The sequence below is a fragment of the Lynx canadensis genome, chromosome E2, assembly GCF_007474595.2.
Source record: "Lynx canadensis isolate LIC74 chromosome E2, mLynCan4.pri.v2, whole genome shotgun sequence".
In the NCBI taxonomy this organism is placed as follows: domain Eukaryota; kingdom Metazoa; phylum Chordata; class Mammalia; order Carnivora; family Felidae; genus Lynx; species Lynx canadensis.
Window position 1 is genome coordinate 48,947,276 of NC_044317.1, and position 18,902 is coordinate 48,966,177.

The 18,902-nt window shown below is 49.6% G+C and overlaps 1 protein-coding gene across 2 annotated transcripts; it reads right to left on the minus strand.

The window, feature by feature from the left end:
- Window positions 1-5,991: 5,991 nt before the first annotated feature.
- On the minus strand, window positions 5,992-17,995 carry LOC115502241 (carcinoembryonic antigen-related cell adhesion molecule 6-like). 2 transcript variants are annotated; one of them, XM_030297417.1, is made up of 10 exons: window positions 17,830-17,995; window positions 16,621-16,980; window positions 14,328-14,606; window positions 13,837-14,091; window positions 10,781-11,059; window positions 8,955-9,075; window positions 7,925-7,977; window positions 7,598-7,629; window positions 7,129-7,170; window positions 5,992-6,870 (listed from the first exon to the last, which is right to left on the minus strand). In XM_030297417.1, exons 1-10 carry the CDS (start codon window positions 17,891-17,893, stop codon window positions 6,805-6,807), a joined length of 1,551 nt encoding a protein of 516 aa, XP_030153277.1. In that variant the 5' UTR covers window positions 17,894-17,995; the 3' UTR covers window positions 5,992-6,804. The 2 variants fall into 2 exon arrangements, with proteins under 2 accessions (XP_030153277.1, XP_030153278.1); XM_030297418.1 differs by lacking the exon at window positions 10,781-11,059.
- Between the last annotated feature and the right edge of the window lie 907 nt (window positions 17,996-18,902).

The following is an 18,902-nucleotide window of genomic DNA, read 5'->3' on the forward strand; positions in this document are numbered from 1 at the left end:
GACAAAGTAAAGAATTCTTTTTGATCCGCATCCCTCCGACTTTCCTGACTTTTTAATTCTTGCCAGTCTGGCGGCTGTAAAATGGCATCTCCCTGCAGTCTGAATTTGTGTCTCCCCGAATACTCAGCAGGCTGGGCTTCCTTTCATGGGTGTATTGGCTGTGCTGCTTTTGTAAAATGCCTATTTTATGGGGTTTTTTTTTTTTTGGTCTGTTTTTCTATAGGGTTATTTATCTTTTTCTTTTTTTAAAAAATGTTTATTCATTTTTGAGAGACAGACAGAGTGCGAGTGGGGGAGAGGCAGAGAGAGAGAGGGAGACACAGAATCTGAAGCAGGCTCCAGGCTCCGAGCTGTCAGCACAGAGCCCAACGCGTGGCTCGAACTCACGAATTGTGAGATCATGACCTGAGCTGAAGTTGGTTGCCCAACCACTGAGCCACCCAGGTGCCCCTTTATCTCTTTCTTAAATTTCGTTTTTTGAGTCTATTTATTTTGAGAGAGAGAGAGAGAGAGAGCAGGGGAGGGGCAGAGAGACAGGGAGAGTGAGAATCCCAGGCAGGCTCCGTGTTGTCAGCACAGAACACGATGTGGGGCTCGAACTCATGAACCATGAGATCATGACTTGAACCAAAACCAAGAGTCGGACACTTAACTGAGCCACCCAGGTGCCCTTATCTTTTTCTCATTGATATATAGGAGTTCCTTATGTATGCTTATATATTAAGTGCTAATAGTCTGTCAGTTGGATGATTTGTCTTCATTTCTTATGGTATCTTTTCAAGAAGAGAGTTTCAATGTTGAATTTCTCAGTCTTCCAGTTTTACGGTTATATCTTCTCGTGCCTTGCTTAAGAGATACTCTCTTTCTTCAAAAAGTTAAGTTTGGCTTTCCATATTTCAGTTCTTTTTTTTTTTTTTAAGAAGACGGAAATCATACCAACTATATTTGCCAACCACGATGGCACAAAGCTAGAGATCAACAATAAAACAAAGCTGGGGGGGGGGGCGCCTGGGTGGCTCAGCCAGTTAAGTGTCCAACTTCGGCTCAGGCTCATCTCACCGTTTCTGAGTTTGCGTCCTGCATTGGGCTCTCTGCTCCCAGTGCAGAGTCTGCTTCAGATCCTCTGTCTCTCTCTCTCTCTCTCTCTGCCCTTCCCCTGCTCTCAAAAGTAAATAAATATTGAAAAAAAAACATAGCTGAAAAATCTACAATGTAAATATTAAATATTTAATATGTAAATACCAAGCAACACACAACGGCACAGCCAACGGGCCGAACAAGAAATCAAGCGGCAAGTCAAAGCATGTCTCAAAAGGAAAGAAGAAGAAAAGACAATATTCCATTCACATTTAGATTCTTAATCGATTTAGAATTGATTTTTGTGCTCCTTTGAGTAGGAATCTACTTTCATTTTTAAAAATATGGGTAACTAATTGCTCCTCCTCCTTTATGAAATAATTCTACCTTTCCTCATTTATCTGCACCAGCATCTTGGTTGTATATCAGAGTTCCACATCTGCATGGGTCTGTTTCTGGGCTCCCTGTTTTTTCCAGGGATCAATTTATCTACTCCTGTGCCAGCCCTACACTGTCTTAATTTTTATAACTTTTTACTAAATCTTTCCACCTGAGAACGCAAGTCATTTCCCCCTTATGCTTGTTCATCTTCAGGAGAATCTTGTCTTTCCATATAAACTTAGGTTCAGCTTGTAAGTTCCATAAAAACCCTGTTGGGATTTTGGTTTGAACTTCATTGAATAATAGCCAGTTTAGGAGATGCTTTATGTACTTATGAAGCTGACCCTTTCTGTCCATGAACATGTGACGTCTTTCCATTTAAGTCTTCCCTAATATTTTTCAGTAAAGTTTTTTTTTTAATTTTATGCATAAGAGTCTGCACATCTTTTGTTAATTTATTCCAAAATGATCTATAGTGTTTGTTACTATAAATGGTTTCTTTTCATTTTTTATTATTTTTTTAAACTTTATTTTTGAAAGCGAGAAAACAAGAGAGCAGGGGAGGGGCAGAGAGAGGGAGAGAGAGAATCCCAGGCAGGCTCTACACCATTAGCGCCCCCCACTGGGCTCAATCTCAGGAACAGAGAGATAATGACCTGAACTGAGATCAAGAGTCCAACGCTCAACGGACTGAGCCCCCAAGGCACTCCGATGGTGAGCCACCTGTGTGGCTCAGTTGGTTAAGCGTCTGAGTCTTGCTTTTGTCTCAAGTCATGATCTCTCGGTTCCTGAGATGGAGCCCTGCATGGGGCTCTGTGCTGACTGTGAGAGACCTGCTTGGGATTCTCTCTCTCCCTCTCTCTCTCTCTCTCTCTCTCTGCCCCTCCCCTGTTCTCTTGCCCTCTCTGTCTCCCTCTCCAAATAAATAAATAAATAAATAAATAAATAAATATTTTTAAGAAAGGAAAAAAAGGACATTTTCTATTTGTTTCTAATTTTTAGAAATGCAATAAATTTTGTACACTATGTTGATCTTAAAGTCAAACATCTTGCTATACTCTGTTATTATTTCTACCAATATGTTGACAGGCTTTGGGGGCTTCTCTGTATAGACAATAATCACCTATGAGTGATGACAGTTGATCTGTGCTGTCTGGGACATCCCAGGAGGACACTGACAATGCTGGACATCTTTGAGTTGATTTTAAATGTAATTCTGCTATTTCCCTATCAACAATATTTGCTGGGGTGCCTGGGTGGCTTAGTCGGTTAAGCCTCTGGTTCTTGATTACGGCCCAGGTTATGATCTCATGGTTTGTGAGATCGAGCCCCGCCTTCAGCTCTGTGCTGGCAGCGTGGAGCCTGCTTGGGATTCTGCCTCCCTCTCTCTGCACCTTCCCTGCTTGCTCTCTCTCTTAAAAAATAAATAGAAACTTTTTTAAAAGGCAAAAAAAAAAAAAAAACCCACCCCACAATATTTGCTGCTTTTTGTTTGTTTACTTGCTTTTTTTTGGTAGTTCTTTAAAGTTTTTTCCCAGATTTACTGAAATATAATTGACAATTGACATACAACATAAGCTGTACAATGTGATGATTTGATTCATCTATGTATTGCAAAATGATTATTACCACAGCGTTAGCTAACACCTCCATCACATCACATAATTATCATTCTTTGTTGGTGGTGCGATCACTTATGATCTACCCTCTTAACAATTTCAAATATACAATACAGTATCGTTGACTAAAATCACCATGTTGTACATAAGATTCTCAGAACTTATCCAACTTATATAGTAGCCCCCCTTGTCCATGGGGAATATATTCAGGCATCTCCAGTAGATGCCTGAAACCATGATAGTACTGAGCCCTATGTATACTATGTTTTTTCCTATGCATACATACCCAAATTAAGTTTAATTTATAAATTAGGCACAGTAAGATGTATAGATGTAAATATGTGCACACGTGTACCCACACATTTTTATTATATATATATATATATATATACACACACACATATATATGTATATATATACATATATGATTTTTTGATGAATCATTTGAAAGTTATAGATACCATAATACTTCACCCTAACTACCTCAGCCTGTATCTCATCAGAACCAGGACTTCCTCCTATACATACACAGTCCTATTATCAAGCCCCCCAAATCTAATATTAATGCAAAAATGTAAACTGATATGACATCTATATTAGTGCCCTATTACTGTTGTAACAAATTACCAGAAGCACAGTGGCTTAAAACAACACATTTGTTACCTTACAATTCTGGAGGTCGGAAGCCTGGCATGGATCTTGCTGGGCTAAAATAAATATATTGGCAGGGCCACATTCCTTTCACTGGGTTCTAGGGGTGGATCAGTTTTCTTGCCTTTACCACTTTCTGGAGTCTGCTGATAACTGCTTCACTTGTGGCCTCCTTCCATCTTCAAAGTCCAGAACAATTGACCAAGTTTTTCTCACATCAGCTCACTCTGACATTGATCCTTCTGTCTTCTTCTTTCACGTTTAAGGACTCATGACAACGTTAGGCCCATCCCAGATAATCGAGGATAGTGTCCATTTTTTTTTTAAGGGCAGCAGATTAACAACCTTAATTCCATTGGTTACAGTAATTCCCCTTTGCCATGTAACGTAGTATATTTACAGGCCCCAGGAATAAGGATTTGGATATCTTTGGGAGGACATTATTCTGCTCACCATAGACTGCCCATTGAATCCCAGAGATGGATGTAGAGACAGGAAGTAGATTAGTGGTTGCCTAAGACTGTGGGCATCTGGGGAAAGAGGGCATGACTGCTAATGGCTGTAAAGTATAAAAATAGTTCACAATTGATTCTGCTGATAGTTGAACAATTCTGTGAATTATATACTAGAAACCATTGAATTGTACACTTAAAAATTTTTTTAATTTTTTAACGTTTATTTTTGAGACAGAGAGAGACAGAGCATGAACGGGGGAGGGTCAGAGACGGAGGGAGACACAGAATCTGAAGCAGGCTCCAGGTTCTGAGCTGTCAGCACAGAGCCTGACGCGGGGCTTGAACTCTTGGACTGTGAGACCATGACCCGAGCTGAAGTTGGACGCTTAACCGACTGAGCAACCCAGGAGCCTCTATTATTACTTTTTTAAATGTTTGTATTATTTTTGAGAGAGAGAGAGAGAGAGATAGGGAGAGAGCACGGGGTAGGGGGAGAGAGAGAGGGAGACAGAGGATCTAAAGTGGGCTCCGCACTGACAGCAGAGAGCCCACGTGAGCTTGGGCTCACAAACCCTGAGATCATGATCTGAGCCGAGGTCAATCAACAGAGCCATCCAGGCGCCCCTCATTACATCTTTCTTACAGAAAATAGACATGGGCAGCTTCTTCAGCCCCAGGCTGGGACACTGTCCAAGGTGCTGATGTCCCCCAACTATGACCAGGGCTTAGTTTGAGAGAGAGAGAGAGGGAGAGAGGCAGGGAAAGAAAGACACAGAATCCAAAGCAGGCTCCAGGCTCCCTAGCTGTCAGCACAGAGTCTGACACAGGGCTGAAACTTGTGATATCATGACCTGAGCTGAAGTTGAACACATAACTGACTGAGCCACCCAGGCATGAGAGAGGGAGTGACAGAAGGAGGCAGGAGAGGCAGAACCAGAGAGAGGTGATGTGGAAACAGGACACAGAGAGACTTCAAGATGTTGCACTGCTGGTTTTGAAGGTGAAGGAAGGGGCCACATCCATGGAAGGTGGGCAGCCTCCAACGGCACAGCTTGAAAAACAAGGAAACAGACTCTCTCCTAAGCCTCCAGAAGAGACAGCCAGGTGGGCACCTTGATTTGTGTTGACATCCACCACTAAGCTTACAATAATTTGCTAGAGCAGCAAGAGGAAACTAACAAGAGGCGTCACCCTGTCTAATCCAACATAGTGTGCATTGCGATAGGAGCATCACAGAGCTAAAAATGACGTGATACTTTGCAGCTTGTTTTTCTTACCTCTCATCTCATGACTGAGAAACAAGTGGGTGATGGCAAACCCACCTGTGAAACGTGGGTGCGGTGCCTTGGTGCTTGGACCGCTTTTGTGTGAACAGGGCACCTTGACGCGAGCGGATCCACATGGGCACCCAACCGGGGGCCTCAGGGAAGGACTGAGAGCCGCTGGCCCAGGTGTGTGGAGGAGGCTGCAGGTGGGACAGTAGGACGAGGCCTGTGGACCAGGTGGAAGAGACACTTTGTCCCATCACCATGGGAGTCTGGGTGAGAGTTAGGTGGGGGAAGCCCTCTGCCTCTGACCTGCATGCTTATTTATGGGGAGGAGGTGTGTTTCAAGATAAGATACCATTCAGGGAGAAAAGTGGACACTGCTGGGAGGCACTGGGCTAGACGTCATGGGCAGTGTCCGGGAAGGCTATGCTCAGAGCATGAATTCTGGGTCCCAAACCCTGGCGTTCCTCTGACAACCTGCCTTTATGTCACCCCAGCAGGAAGGACATCCCGAAGGCTGGAGAAAGCTTCAGACAGGTCTCAGTGCCCTGGATCCTGGATTTGGGGACAGGGCAAGTTTATTGGTGAAGGCCACCAGTCAGGGCCACCGGGGATGGGTGAGGAGGACCAAAGGGCTCAGGACACCAAAAGGCTATGAAGGGGTCCCACCTGGGATGTGTGCCTGCCCATGGCTGCTCCTTCCAAGCTCCTCCTCGTGTGGTCATCAGAGGCCCCATGTTCTGTGCTCCTGAGAACCCCGTGCACATGTGCAGACACTGGAGATGTCTCCAGCCTTGGTCCCTGAGCAGGGTGAGGACCGCTGAGTGCTGTCATAGTTTGGCCACAGCTCTGGTGATCTCTCCTTTTCGAGTTAACGTGGTCCCAGCATGTCAACACCCCTCGCCCCTCCTCTATCTCAGGGGACTAAGGTGGGGGCTTGGTGAACTCAGAGGGAACATTTCCCTGTGTGACCCAGGAGAGAAGGGCCCCAGAGGTTCAGGTGAATTTCTGCTCAGAGAAATCACCATTCACCAAAAAAGGGCCAAGGAGGGGGAAGAGTCCTCTTTAATCAGATCCCCTCATGCTGTCCCTGGTGGGTCAGGGCCCGGGATACTTTCCCTGGGAAACCCCACTTCCTGGGACATGGGTGCCTTTGTCCTGGCCCATCCGGGGTTCGTGGCAGCCTGTCAGGGCTTCCAGAAATCAGGAAGGCCCGGACCCTGGGTCCATGTCCCTGAATATCCTCTGGGCTTAGAGCTGGTTCTCTGGCTCAGGTGGGGGCACCTGACCCCACCCAGGGTCTGGGGTCTCAGGAAGGCCCCTGGAAGGAGTAGCTCCTAGGGGAAGAGGAAACTAAGAAGACACTTGTCCTTTGTAGTTGATCTGGCAGTAAATGTTCCTGTCAGGGTGTTGTAACTCCTGTAAAACAAAAAGAGGCCTCTGAACCCCGCAGGCTTCTAAGAACATGTCTGGGTGACTTTCAGGTCCTGCGTCCAGTTCTCTGGGAACCTGGCTGGGTGGCAGGTTTCTGCCCCAGGCCCCTCCTTCCTCCCACTAGCCCCTGTGCCCTTTTGCCCTGCTGTGTCCTAAACCTGAAAGCACAGGCAGGGCAGGTTGGGGACAGATCCTCAGCCCCCTTGGGCTTGGCGGACCTGAACATTCATTGCCCACACTCACCTGGTAGATGGGAACGGCTGTCCTCGGGCTGGGTAGGGCGCTCTGAACAGGGGGAGAGAATGGGTGTCAGTGGACAGAGGGACAGTCATTTCTCTGCGGGGGTGACCCGTTCTGCCTCTTGAGCAGCTTTCGCCAAACCTGTTGACCCACACCCCAGACCCAGACCGGTCTCTCCTGAACTCCTTGCCCCACTCCTATTAGCCCAGGACCCCTGGCTGATGTTCCCAGTGCTCTGTCCTTGGCCAGACTCCAGGGTTCCCCTTGGGCCAGCTCAGAGTGGCAGGAGAGACTCAGGTCGGGGTGGGGAGTGGTCCTGTCCCTGAAGACGGTCCCAATCCTGGGCAGAATGGGCCCTGCCTTGTCCTGGCTACTCTGGGGGAAGCAGGGTGTGTGCTGTGCTGCTGAATTCGTTGGTTCTCTGCCTTGCGCCCGCACAACCTAGACCCCAGTGGGGAGGGGGCGGGCTTACCGGGGATGTGGAGCTGCTGACTGGACCATGACCTGGGGACAGAAACAGGAATTAGCACCCAGGGTCCACCTTCCCAGGAGGTACCGGGTCATCGGTTCTCGGAGGACCAGGGAAGGAGCACCTCCCACAGGGAGACCCACTGGTGCTGGTCTGGGAGGTGCTGAGCCGTGACCTAGATCCCATAGGTCAGGGAGTATGGCCAGTTGGGGTCTCCTGTACTGAAGCCCCAGGGACGTGGTCAGAGGCCCCAGGGTGTGACTGGCAGGAGTGGACATTGGGGGCAGGTCGAGGGGCTCCCTGTGCTGCCTGGGCTGAAGGGATACTCACCAGGGGTGAAGGCTGGGCGCCCCATCTCTCTGTGATTACGTTGGCCACTGGCCCTAGGAAAGATCAGGCTTATTTGTGAGGTGGGCAGGGAGAGGTCACAGCTCTGGTGTCAGAACAGGGGACAGGGAGGGTCCTCATTCCAAGCAGGGCTTAGAGACCCCATCTCTCCACCAGTCAATTTAGGAGGGGAAGGGCCCAGGAGAGGGATAAAAAAAGGCCTTCGGAGCACATGTATCCTCGGACCAGAGAGGAAGCCGGGCAGCGGACGGACACCTAGGAGAAAGTATCCTGAAAAGGGATCAAGGGCCCAGGAAAGGAATCACACATGAGGGTCTGAGTGACTGGAAGGGTCAAGGCGGCCAGCTGCATGTGCAGGACGTTTGGGGAGCCCCAGGTATATCAGATCCCTGAATGCGGTGCCCCTGCTGTGGCCAGACCCTCGAGTCCTCAGGCCAGAAGACGCTGAAAACTGACATTGGCTTGTGCTCTATCTCCATCTGCCTGGACGAGGGGCTTCGTCCCAGGACCTCTACCTTGCGGGGCCCAGGGTCTGCGGTGTCACACATCAGGCGCCGTGGTTCCCGCATGTGCCACTTTGGGGGTCGACCCCCCCCGGCCTGTCAGGGTCTTCCACTCTCCCTTGCGTGACCTTGGTCAGGACCACCCTCGGTCCTGAGGCTGCAAATCCCCGTCCCAGGGCATGTGGACTGACAAACCACGGGAGGTACCGGTCTCCGTGCACTTAGTACCGAGCACTGCTGTAGGGTTGCCGAGCGAACCAGGACAACCCTGAGGGGCTGTTCTGTGATTGTCCCTAAATTTGCACAGAGGCAGCTGTGGAGGAAGGGCCCCGTGCAGCAGCTGGTGAGGAAGGAGCCAGGTGTGATCAGAGGAGAAATCCAGGGGGCAGTTGGGAGGTCTAGGACACCCAGCCCAGAATCCTGGGTCAGGACGGCGTCTGCCTGCTGGTGAGTCGCTGGGGTGGGGGAGGGGTGGTGGACAGGATCGTGTGTGGGAAATGCCATCATACCTTCCCGCCTTCACACGGAGCAGGAGATACCCCAGGGCGGCCACGAGTGCCACCCCAACCAGGACCCCAATTGCAATGCCAACACTGGTCCCCACAGGGAGGCCCGTGGGGCTTCTTCCATCTGAAATAAGAGGCAAAAGGGAGGAGGAATGAGTCCCAAGTCATATCTGCTGAAGTCATGATGGGCTTGGGGGCGGGGGGAAGGGCCTGGTTAAGGAGGAAGGAAAGACCTTTGAGGTGTGGGTGGTGTGTGTTATCCCTACAGCATCCCAACCCGCTTGGCTGCTGTGTCATTTAGTTTTTTTATTTATTATTGAGAGACAGAGAGAGAGAGAGAGAGAGCGAGCAAGAAGGGGGAGGGGCATGAGAGAGCAAGAGACAGAATCCCAACCAGGGTGTCCGCTTTCAGTGCAGGCCCCAACGAGGGGCTCTAACCCACGAACCATGGGATCATCACCTGAGCTGAGATCAAGAGTTGGATGCTTGCGGCTCTTGGGTGGCTCAGTTGGTTAAGCATGTGTCTTTGGCTCAGGCCATGACCTCATGGGTCATGGGTTCTGGCCCCGCATTGGATGCTGTGCTGATAGTACAGAGCTTGCTTGGGATTCTTTCTGCCTCTCTGTCTGCATCTCCCTAACTCCATCTCTCTCTCTCTCTCTCAAAATAAATAAATAAGCTTAAAAAAACTTTAAAAAAACCCACAAGAATTGCCAGCTTAACCAACTGAGCCACCCAGGTGTCCCCTGCTGTGTCGTTTCTACTCCTCATAGTGAAACCTTGGACTTGAATCTTCATGTTGCCCTCCTCTGCCCAAAACTGTGGTCAGTGCCAACATCCTGCTTATTTTCCTCCTAAGGCCTCTCTCTCTTCCTCTCACATTATGCCTCTTCCCCCATTTCTTCTTTTCCATCACTATCGATGGTCTTAGAGGGAGGCCCCTACTTGTCCACTCAACATGGATTAGTGAAAATAAAACTAGCTGACTGCTTTCGAGGTCAGCGCTGGGCCAGGCACATGGGAAATACTTTGTGTTTATCTCATCTGCTGCTTCCATGAGGGGGCCAGGTGTCAACCCCACTCTGCAAATTACAGTCTGAGAGTGCAAAGTAGGCTTCAGTAAAGTAGTGAAGGTCACAGAACTGGACCGAGTTGAGACAACACTTAATACCAGCTCGACGGGACGTTACTGCTAATAACAACAAGGTCAATGACAAAAGAACAAGAACTGCTAAATTTTTTTTTTTTTAAATTTTTTTTTTTTTCAACGTTTATTTATTTTTGGGACAGAGAGAGACAGAGCATGAACGGGGGAGGGGCAGAGAGAGAGGGAGACACAGAATCGGAAACAGGCTCCAGGCTCCGAGCCATCAGCCCAGAGCCCGACGCGGGGCTCGAACTCACGGACCGCGAGATCGTGACCTGGCTGAAGTCGGACGCTTAACCGACTGCGCCACCCAGGCGCCCCAAGAACTGCTAAATTTGATTGAGCCTTGAACCTGTGTAGGATGCTGTCTCAGGATTTAAGATCTCATTAACCTCATAGTGACAACCCTCAGAACAGCCCTAAGAGCCAGCCGTTCTTTCCACTTTTACAGATGAGGAAACTTAGGTTCTGGAGGTTGAGTGTCTTGTCTGAGGTCCCACAGCTGGTATAAAGCAGAACCAAGATGTTAACAAGATTAGTCTAATTCCGGGGATCTCATCCACATTGCTGTAGAGGCTGTGAAGGAGGCTCCCACCTCCCCCAGACCGGTATTCTATTTCACACACACCCCCTGCCCATGAAATATACAGGGAGGAAGGGGGAGAGGTCTAGGGTCACTCACAGCTCACAGCCAGCCTGATGGGGTCACTTCTGTTGGAACTGGCCCGGTTGGAGACCTCACACTGATAATCCCCGGCATCTTCCCTCCTGACAGGGTCTACGGTGAGGGTGCTGTTGTCCGGGGACAGCTTCATCCTTTCCAAGAGCTTTAGACTCTGGTTATTGAAAAACCACCAGATGGAGACCCCTGTGTTATTTGTAGAGCAGGTCAGGACCACAGAGTCCTTATGTTCTGTGGCTGTGGTGTTGCTGATGTTGATGGAGGGCCGGGACACTGGCTCTGTGGAGAAACAGAGGAGGTGACAGAATGAGAGGGGGCCTGGGGCCATGCTCCTTCTTCCAAGATCTCAGCCACTCTGAGGGCCCCACTGAGCTCTGTAAAGGTGCCCCAGAGGATGGCCCTGATGTCTGCAGAAGGATGAGTGTCTTTGTTCAGGTGGCGATCTATAAGGAGGGGGCTGTACCTCTCCCTCTGACCCTCAGGTCCCCCTCTGGCCCTCAGTCATCTGCCTGGTCTGCCTGGACATCTCTGTAGTATCAGCACCACACACCTCTTAGCCCATGTCCAGCATCCTCATCAGCAGGTGGAATTTTTCCCATGGACTCCTGTGTGATTCCTTTCTTGAACTTCTATGACTTTAATAGATCAAGCCTCACTCCTTATATACCTTTTCGCGTATGGTGGGGAGGAAGGCTTGCAGGCCTTCTATCTCTGTGTCCCCAGCAGCTTTGTGTAAAGTAGGGAAGGTATTTGCACAGTTATAATTTATTAGGAAATGAGAGCAGCCCACCCAGTCTTCATCACCTTAGGAATTAAAGAGTTTCAATCTACAGGATTTCTCAGGCTGAAGAAGGCTTTTACTTCCACCATTGTGGATTGAATCTCATGGTGAAAAACTTCTGTAAAGAAGCAGTTACTGTATACAGAATACTGGCACTCTTATAAATAGAAGGAAATGATTGCAACAGAATAAAGGCCTTATAGGAAACACCCCCAGCTAGCATCATACTCTATGGTGAAACACGGAAAGTGTTTCCTCTAAGATCAGATAGTACATAAACATGCCTCTTTCACCACCCATGTTCAACAGAGGAAAGGAGTCCAGGCCAAAATAATTAGGAGAAAAACAATAGAATGCAATCAAATTGGAAAGGAATAAGTACAATGAGGTCTGCTTGTAGATGATGGAAATTATATGTACAAAACTCTAAAGATTCTGCAAAAATTGTTGAACTAATAAACAATTTCAACAAACTTGCAGGATACAAAATCAACAGGCAAAAATCAATTGTGCTGCTATACACTAAAAATACCTTCCTCCCAAAATCAAGAAAAAAATTCATTTACAATAATATTAAAAAGAATAAAATAGTTAGGAATGAAAGAATGAGGCAATAGAGTATACATGGAAATCTAGAAAACGTTGCTGAAAGAAATTACAGAAGACACAAATGAAGGGAAAGACATCCCATGTTCATGGATGATGAGACTTAATATTGTTAAGATGACAATACTACCCAAAGAGATCCACAGATTCAATGTAATCCATAACAAATGCTTTTCTTTTAAGATTTTATTTTTAAGGAATCTCTATACCCAACGTGGGACTTGGACATACAACCCCGAGATCAAGAGTCGCATGATCCACTGTACTGAGTCAGTCAGGTGCCCCCCCCCCCCCGTTAAATTCTTAAGGAAATATTTTGCAGAAATAGAAATTTCCAAAAAGTCACATGGAATCTCAGGGGCTTCAAATAGCCAAAATTATTTTGAAAAAGAACAAAGTTGGAGGACTCCTACTTCCTGACTACAAAGCTACAGTCACCAAAATAATGTGGGCCTGCTATATAGATAGACATAGGGACCGATGGGATACAACAGGCACCCCAGATACAAATCCTGATACATATGGTCCAATGATTTTCAGTACGGTTGTCATGACCGTTCAATGGAGAAAAACTTCTATTCAAGAAATGGTCTTGGGAACACTGGATACCCATGCAAATGAATGAAGTTGGATCCTGACCTTACATCATGCACAAAAACTAACTTAAAACAGATCAAACATCTAAACGTAAGAGTCAAAACTGTGAAAGTCTTAGAAGAAAACATAAAGCAAAAGCTTATTGAAACTGGATTTCCCAATGATTTCTTAGATATGACACCCAAAGCAAAGACAACAAAAGAAAAAACAGATGAACTGGATTGCACTGAAATAGGAAACTTCTGTGCACCAAAAGGCACAATCAAGAAAGTGATGGTAGCACTTAAGGAATAAACAGGACTCAGGAAGGAAATAGACAGCATAGGAAATCTAGTCAATGGCATTTTATTATTTTAATGTTTTAAAGATTTTGTTAAGATTAAATAAGCTCTACACCCAATGTGGGGCGTGAACTCACAACCCCGAGATCAAGAGTCACATACTCTACCTACTGAGCCAGCCAGGTGCCCCTAGTCAATGGTATTTTAATAGCATTGCATGGCGACAGATGGTAGCTACACTGTGGTAGGCATAGCATAACACAGAGTTGTCCAATCTCTATGTTGTGCACATGAAACTAGTGTTACATTGTGTGTCAACTAAAGTTCCCTAACCACCACCACCACCACCAACAACAACAACAATAACAAAGTGATGGCAACCCACAGACTGGAAGAAAACATTTGCAAATCATAGCTGGTAAGAGATTAATATCCAGAATATATAAAACACTTCTGCAATTCAACAACAACAAAAAGCAACTTGACCCTGAGGACCCTTCTTTCTTCCCCATCTGCAAAGGCACCTTATATGTGTGAGGGTTTTGGGAGCTGACAGACTCCCCTCCCCACATTGCAGACTGGACTGGGAGATCTCAGATCTCAGACCTCAAGATCTGCCATGAGAAATCAGACAGCACAGGGAGGAAGCATCTGCAGACATGTGATGGGAGAGTTCAAGGACAGATCTGAGTCACAAGCAAATGCAAAATAACTTCTTCTAGGCTCTTTTCTGGAAACCAGGAAGATCTCCACCACCGTGCTTGATGTAAATGCTTCAGGGATCCACTTACCAGAGACTGTGATAGTCTTGACCGTGAACTTATTGAGGCGAGTGCCAGGGTTATAAACGAGGCAGGTATAGGATCCACTATCATTCACAGTGATGTTGGGGATAAAGAGCTCCTGTGAGGATGGCTGGGGGCTCCCATTGATAAGCCAAGAATACTGTGCAGGCGGGTTAGAGGCTGAGTGGCAGGAGAGGCTGAGGTTTGCCCCTGGACGGTAATAGGAGTCTGAGGGGGAAATGGTGGGGGCATCCGGGCCATCTGGAGCAAACAGAATGAAGCCACACGTGATGTAATCCAAGGGAAGGGGAAGAGGAAGATCTGGGTGTGTATAGGGGCCACAGTGTCCATCTAAGTTGGGTCAGAAGCCATGGCCAGCCTGGGTGTCTAGGTGAGAGTCAGGTACTCAGACCCCAGAAGGACAGATGTGGCCTGGCCTCTGGCAGCGTGGATTTGGGGCTGGCAGCCTGGGCCATGTCGGAATACAAGTTACTCACAGAGAACATTCAGGGTGAATGGGTCACTATGACCAGCACTGACTGGGTTCCAGGTTTCACACTCATAAGGTCCTGTGTCATTCCTTGTGACACCATGTAAAGTGAGAGTCCTGTTGTCCAGGGACAGCTCCAGCCTGGCGCTGTCCGGGAGGCTCTTACTGTTTACTGACCACAGGTAGCTTGTGTTCTGAGTCTGAGGTTCACACGTTAATACTACAGAATCCACGTTCTCCACGGGGTCCGAGTTGTTGCTTGTGATGTTGGGTTTGGGTAACTCCGCTGGGTAGACAACAGAGAGAACATTGCCCTGTGTGGTACCTGTGATTCCTCCGAAGGCATCTTCAATCAGAGCTGCCTTCTCTCGTCTGTCTGCCAACACGAGTCCTTAAGAATAAAGCAGATCTGTGTATCTCAAGACAAATGCGAGAGGATCTGAGGACTCACAGAAGGAAAAGCCCCCTGCTCTGTGTGTCTGAGAGCAAGCACAGAGTTTCTCAAATGTCAATCACAGAGCAGAGTTTTGTCGTGGAAGACGCGGGACAGAGTCAGAGACAGCCCCCAATCCCCCAACACGGCACCTCTCCTGGTTCTTCGCAGACCTGATGGCTTGGCCAGGGGATGGGGATCTGAGCAGAAATGACACCCAGGGACACCACAAGCAAGCCCAGAGGTCAGTTCAGTACTTGGGCCCAGGGCCTGAATGGGCTTTGATAAAGACTGCCGTGAGACAGTGATCCCATACATGGCAGAGCAGAGTCCAACATCAAGCAAAGAGTCAGAGAATGAGCAGGAAGGAGGGGTGATGAGCGAATGAACGACCACATCTCTTCAGAAAGACATCCTGGTGCAGGATCCTAGGAGGCCTGGCCCTCCTCCGGCAACAGAGGCACCCACACTGTTCACTCCATCCCTCCTATTTTTTTTTTAATAATTTTTTTAGGGCTCATTTATTGTTGAGAGACAGAGACAGAGAGAGACACAGAGAGAGGGGTGGGAGGGGCATCGAAGGAGAGAGGAAAGAGGATCCAAAAGGTTTGCCCTGACAGGAGGGAGCCCAATGTAGAGCTTGACCTCAGCAGATCTGGACCTGAGCCGAAGTTGGACACTCAACCAACTGATCCACCCAGGCGCCCCTCACGCCTTCCCTCCTAAACAAAAGCAAGCGAGTTGGTTACACGTGGACCCTGTGCTGGTTTCAGGTGCAGAGTCAGAAGGAGAAGGCAATTCCACCCCAGTGGGAGCGACACCAACACACCAGGAAACACTCAGTGATTTCAAGTCCAACACAGGGAGGTGAGGATGGGCCACCTGAGGGGCGGCCGGGGCGTGCTGACTCAGGTTGCTGCTGGGGGTCATTAGTTGGAGGGTGAACACAGAATGAGCCTCTATTTGCTCTCACTGCCCACACCAGCACCCTTCTCGCTGATGGAGGAGAGGACGGGGCTGTGCTGCCCAGCAGCCCAGCAGCCTGTGTGACCCCGATTCAGTGACTATACCTCCCTGGGCCTCAGTTCCCCCCTAATACAACAGGAATAATGGTAAATGATCTCCACCTGCCATGCCTGTGAAGTAACCTTTAACCATCCTTAAATACCTGGCCCTAAAATGGTATATCGCGGCCGGCCAATCAAATGGCCTCTCTTACTCTTGCCTCCACAAGACAAGGCTCCCTCCCTGGGCCTCCTTCTTGGGAGAGGAAGAGCTGTCAAGAGCATCTCTCTGCTCTGTTCCTCCCTGGGGGTGCTGACCCTCCTCTGGAGTCTCCTAAGTCCCCCACAGCAGTTGGCTAATGGACTGGAGCCTTTTTATGTCTGTGCTGCCCATGCCTCTCTCCAGATGTAGATCTGGAGACCGAGCCCTGGCTGGCGACCAGCTCAGAGGCTCAGGACTCGGGCAGCTGGGAAATCATTGCTCCCTGTCAGCCCTGCCCAGGAGCCCTACCCCACCCTGGCACAGAGTCCCCGGGGTCACGAGACTCAGGAGCCCCAAGGCACTGTTCTGGGCAAGGGCCTTCTGGGCTGCGCTCTAGTGAGGATCCCAGGGCCCCTTCGGGCCTGGCCTTGACTGTGACCTGCATGGTCTTTCTCAGATGGTCGTAGAGTCTGGATTCCAGGAAAGGAGTTGCAATCTTAGGAAATTCATCTCTACTGTGTGTGTCCTGCACTAAATGCTCAAACACCATTTGGAACAAAATGCAGAAGGGAAGGGAGGCACAGTCCAGGCCTGTCAATCCTGTGTGTACCAAGTAGAATTCACTCCACCCGACATCAGAGGTTAGAGACGAATTACTCACGATATACACGGAGCTGTCCAGTTACTCTTTCAACTTGAACATTCCTCTTTATGATTTGTAGGGTGTAGTATCCTGTGTCCTTCAGGTTGATGTTCTGGAACAGCAGGGATCCATTGAGATATAATGTCTCTCTGCCACTGTGTGCATACCCTGGGTTAATTTCTTGTGAGTCTGGTGCATATGATACAATTTCCCTATGGGGATCTATAGTTGTCCCTTTGAACCAACCATAGCCTATAAGATTGGCAGGCAGATTGTGGACACGCAGAAGAACGTCCTTCCCTTCGGCAGCATTGGGCGGCACCGATTCAACAGTGACTTGGGCAGTGGTGGGAGGGTTCCAGAAGGTTAGGAGTGAGACTAGGAGGGAAGAGAGAAGACCTGGATCAATATTTGGCCTATGTATTGGGACGGAAAGATGTGGCCCTGGAGACTGAGCAGGTCCTTCCTAATGGCTCAGCCTTGGGGGCAGGGGTGAGCGTGTGTGTGTGTGTGTGTGTGTGTGTGTGTGTGAGAGCGCGCGCGCGTCCTACAGGTCAAGGTCAGGGCACGACCGCCATGGCTTCAGTGCTTCTGAACTTGTGATTTCCTCTGTTTCCAATACTCTCCCTCAGATGTCCGTGGGCTCACTCCCTCACTGCCCTCAGGTACCTGCTCACACTCAGGGGGTCCTTAGGAGAGGCCTGCCCACACCGCCTCCTCTAAAGACCCTCTGTCTTCACATTCTGACCTTTCCCTGCTCTGTTCCCTTCATGGCCTGTCAATGCCCGACCTCCCATTCTGTGTCTTTGCTTGTCTGTCTTTCTCCCCAGAGAAGTGCGCTCAGGGAGGGCAGGGACTCTGATCTGTGTTGTGCCCCAGTGGTGGGGCCGGCTGCAAATACCTGTGGATGAGTGAATGAGTGTTCCCAGGGCCCAGCATTGATGTGTCAATATCTCAGGTTGGTGGGAGGGGCAGCGTTTAGGGTCCCTTCTTGCTCACATCGTTTCCAAAGTTCAACCCTCAGTGATGAGTAACTTGGGACACAGCACGTCGCTCGCTCGCCTCTTCCAGATCATGAGATTTTCCTGTTGCTGAGCCGGGAACTCCCTGCCCTGCCCTGCCCTGCCCTCTTCCCATGTCCCCTCTCGGCGCCCCATCCTCCCCTGGGAGACCGCAGCCAGTCTCTCTCTTCCCTTCACCCTTAACCCAGGGGATCGTCCCTCTCACCTGCCAGCAGGAGCTCCTGCCAGGGAACACGCCCTCCTCGGGGAAGGGCCGAGGGGGGCTCCATGCCGCCTGCTGCCTGCTCTGTCCTTCCCTCTGTGAGGAGAGCTTCGGCTCCAGAAATGCTCAGGAGCACCGCTGTCACGACAAGTTGGCTCTGTGGTCCTTCCTCCCTCTGGGCTGAGCCGCCTCTGGGGGCAGGAGCGCTTGGCCGGGTCACGTGGGCGGGGGCGGGGTCTCTGCCAGGTCCCTCCCCTTCCCCTCCCCTCCCCTCCCCTCCCCTCACTCCTGCCCTCCTGGTCTCCTTCCCCTTTCATTTCGTCTACGTTTGGGTTCCCTGCGAACTGCTGAGGCCTCTCCCTCTTCAGCTGGGATTTCCCACCATATGCGAGTGCGTACACAATGCCCTTGTGTGGACAAGCGCAAGCCTGTGGCATTGGTGTCCTGGGCGCTCCCCGCAGCTCAGGGTCGGGGCGCACAGTCAGCCCCCTGCAGCCCTCTCTCCTCCCCATGTGGCTTTTCTCTTCAGAGCAGGAGCCCGAGGGGCTACCCCAGGAACTCTCATCACAGGGATGTTACCCCCACCGGGCGTCGGAATCACCTGTGGAACTTTCTAAAGATCGCGAATGCCCCGGTGACCCCTAGAAATGCTGCTTCAGCAGATGGCCAGCCAGGCTGAGACCCCAGGATGTGGGAGTGGGGCCACCTCCTTCTTTCCTGCACCCACAGAGGGTCTGCAGAGCCTGTAAAATGCACATTCTGACTCAGCAGTGTGGTGGGGACCTGAGAGTCCTCATCTAACAAGCTCTCAGGTGAGGCTGGTTGTCCTGGGCCAGGCACACTTTGAATAGCCAGGCTGACGGGGACCTGGTTCTCTCAGAGGACGAGCCTCCTCCCTACTCCGAGTTGGCCTCTGCTGAGTCCTGGCCTCCAGTCTGTCAGCACCGCACACACAGCCCCAGGGGCCCCAAACCCAGGGGATTCTTCCCATCTGTATCAGAGAAGCCCAGCGGGGCACCGGGTCCCCCCAGTGTTCTCAAATGCTCTGGGGAAGTTGCATTGACTCCTGGCAGCAA

Bases quoted from the DNA above. Each gene is read 5' to 3' on its own strand.
- LOC115502241 (XM_030297417.1), bottom strand. From the start codon at position 17,893: ATGGAGCCCCCCTCGGCCCTTCCCCGAGGAGGGCGTGTTCCCTGGCAG. The intron at 7,630-7,924 runs GTGAGTATCCCT...TTCTGTCCCCAG, and splicing joins GCGCCCAGCCTTCACCCCTG to GTCATGGTCCAGTCAGCAGC. The intron at 7,171-7,597 runs GTAAGCCCGCCC...CCCCCTGTTCAG, and splicing joins TCAGCAGCTCCACATCCCCG to AGCGCCCTACCCAGCCCGAG.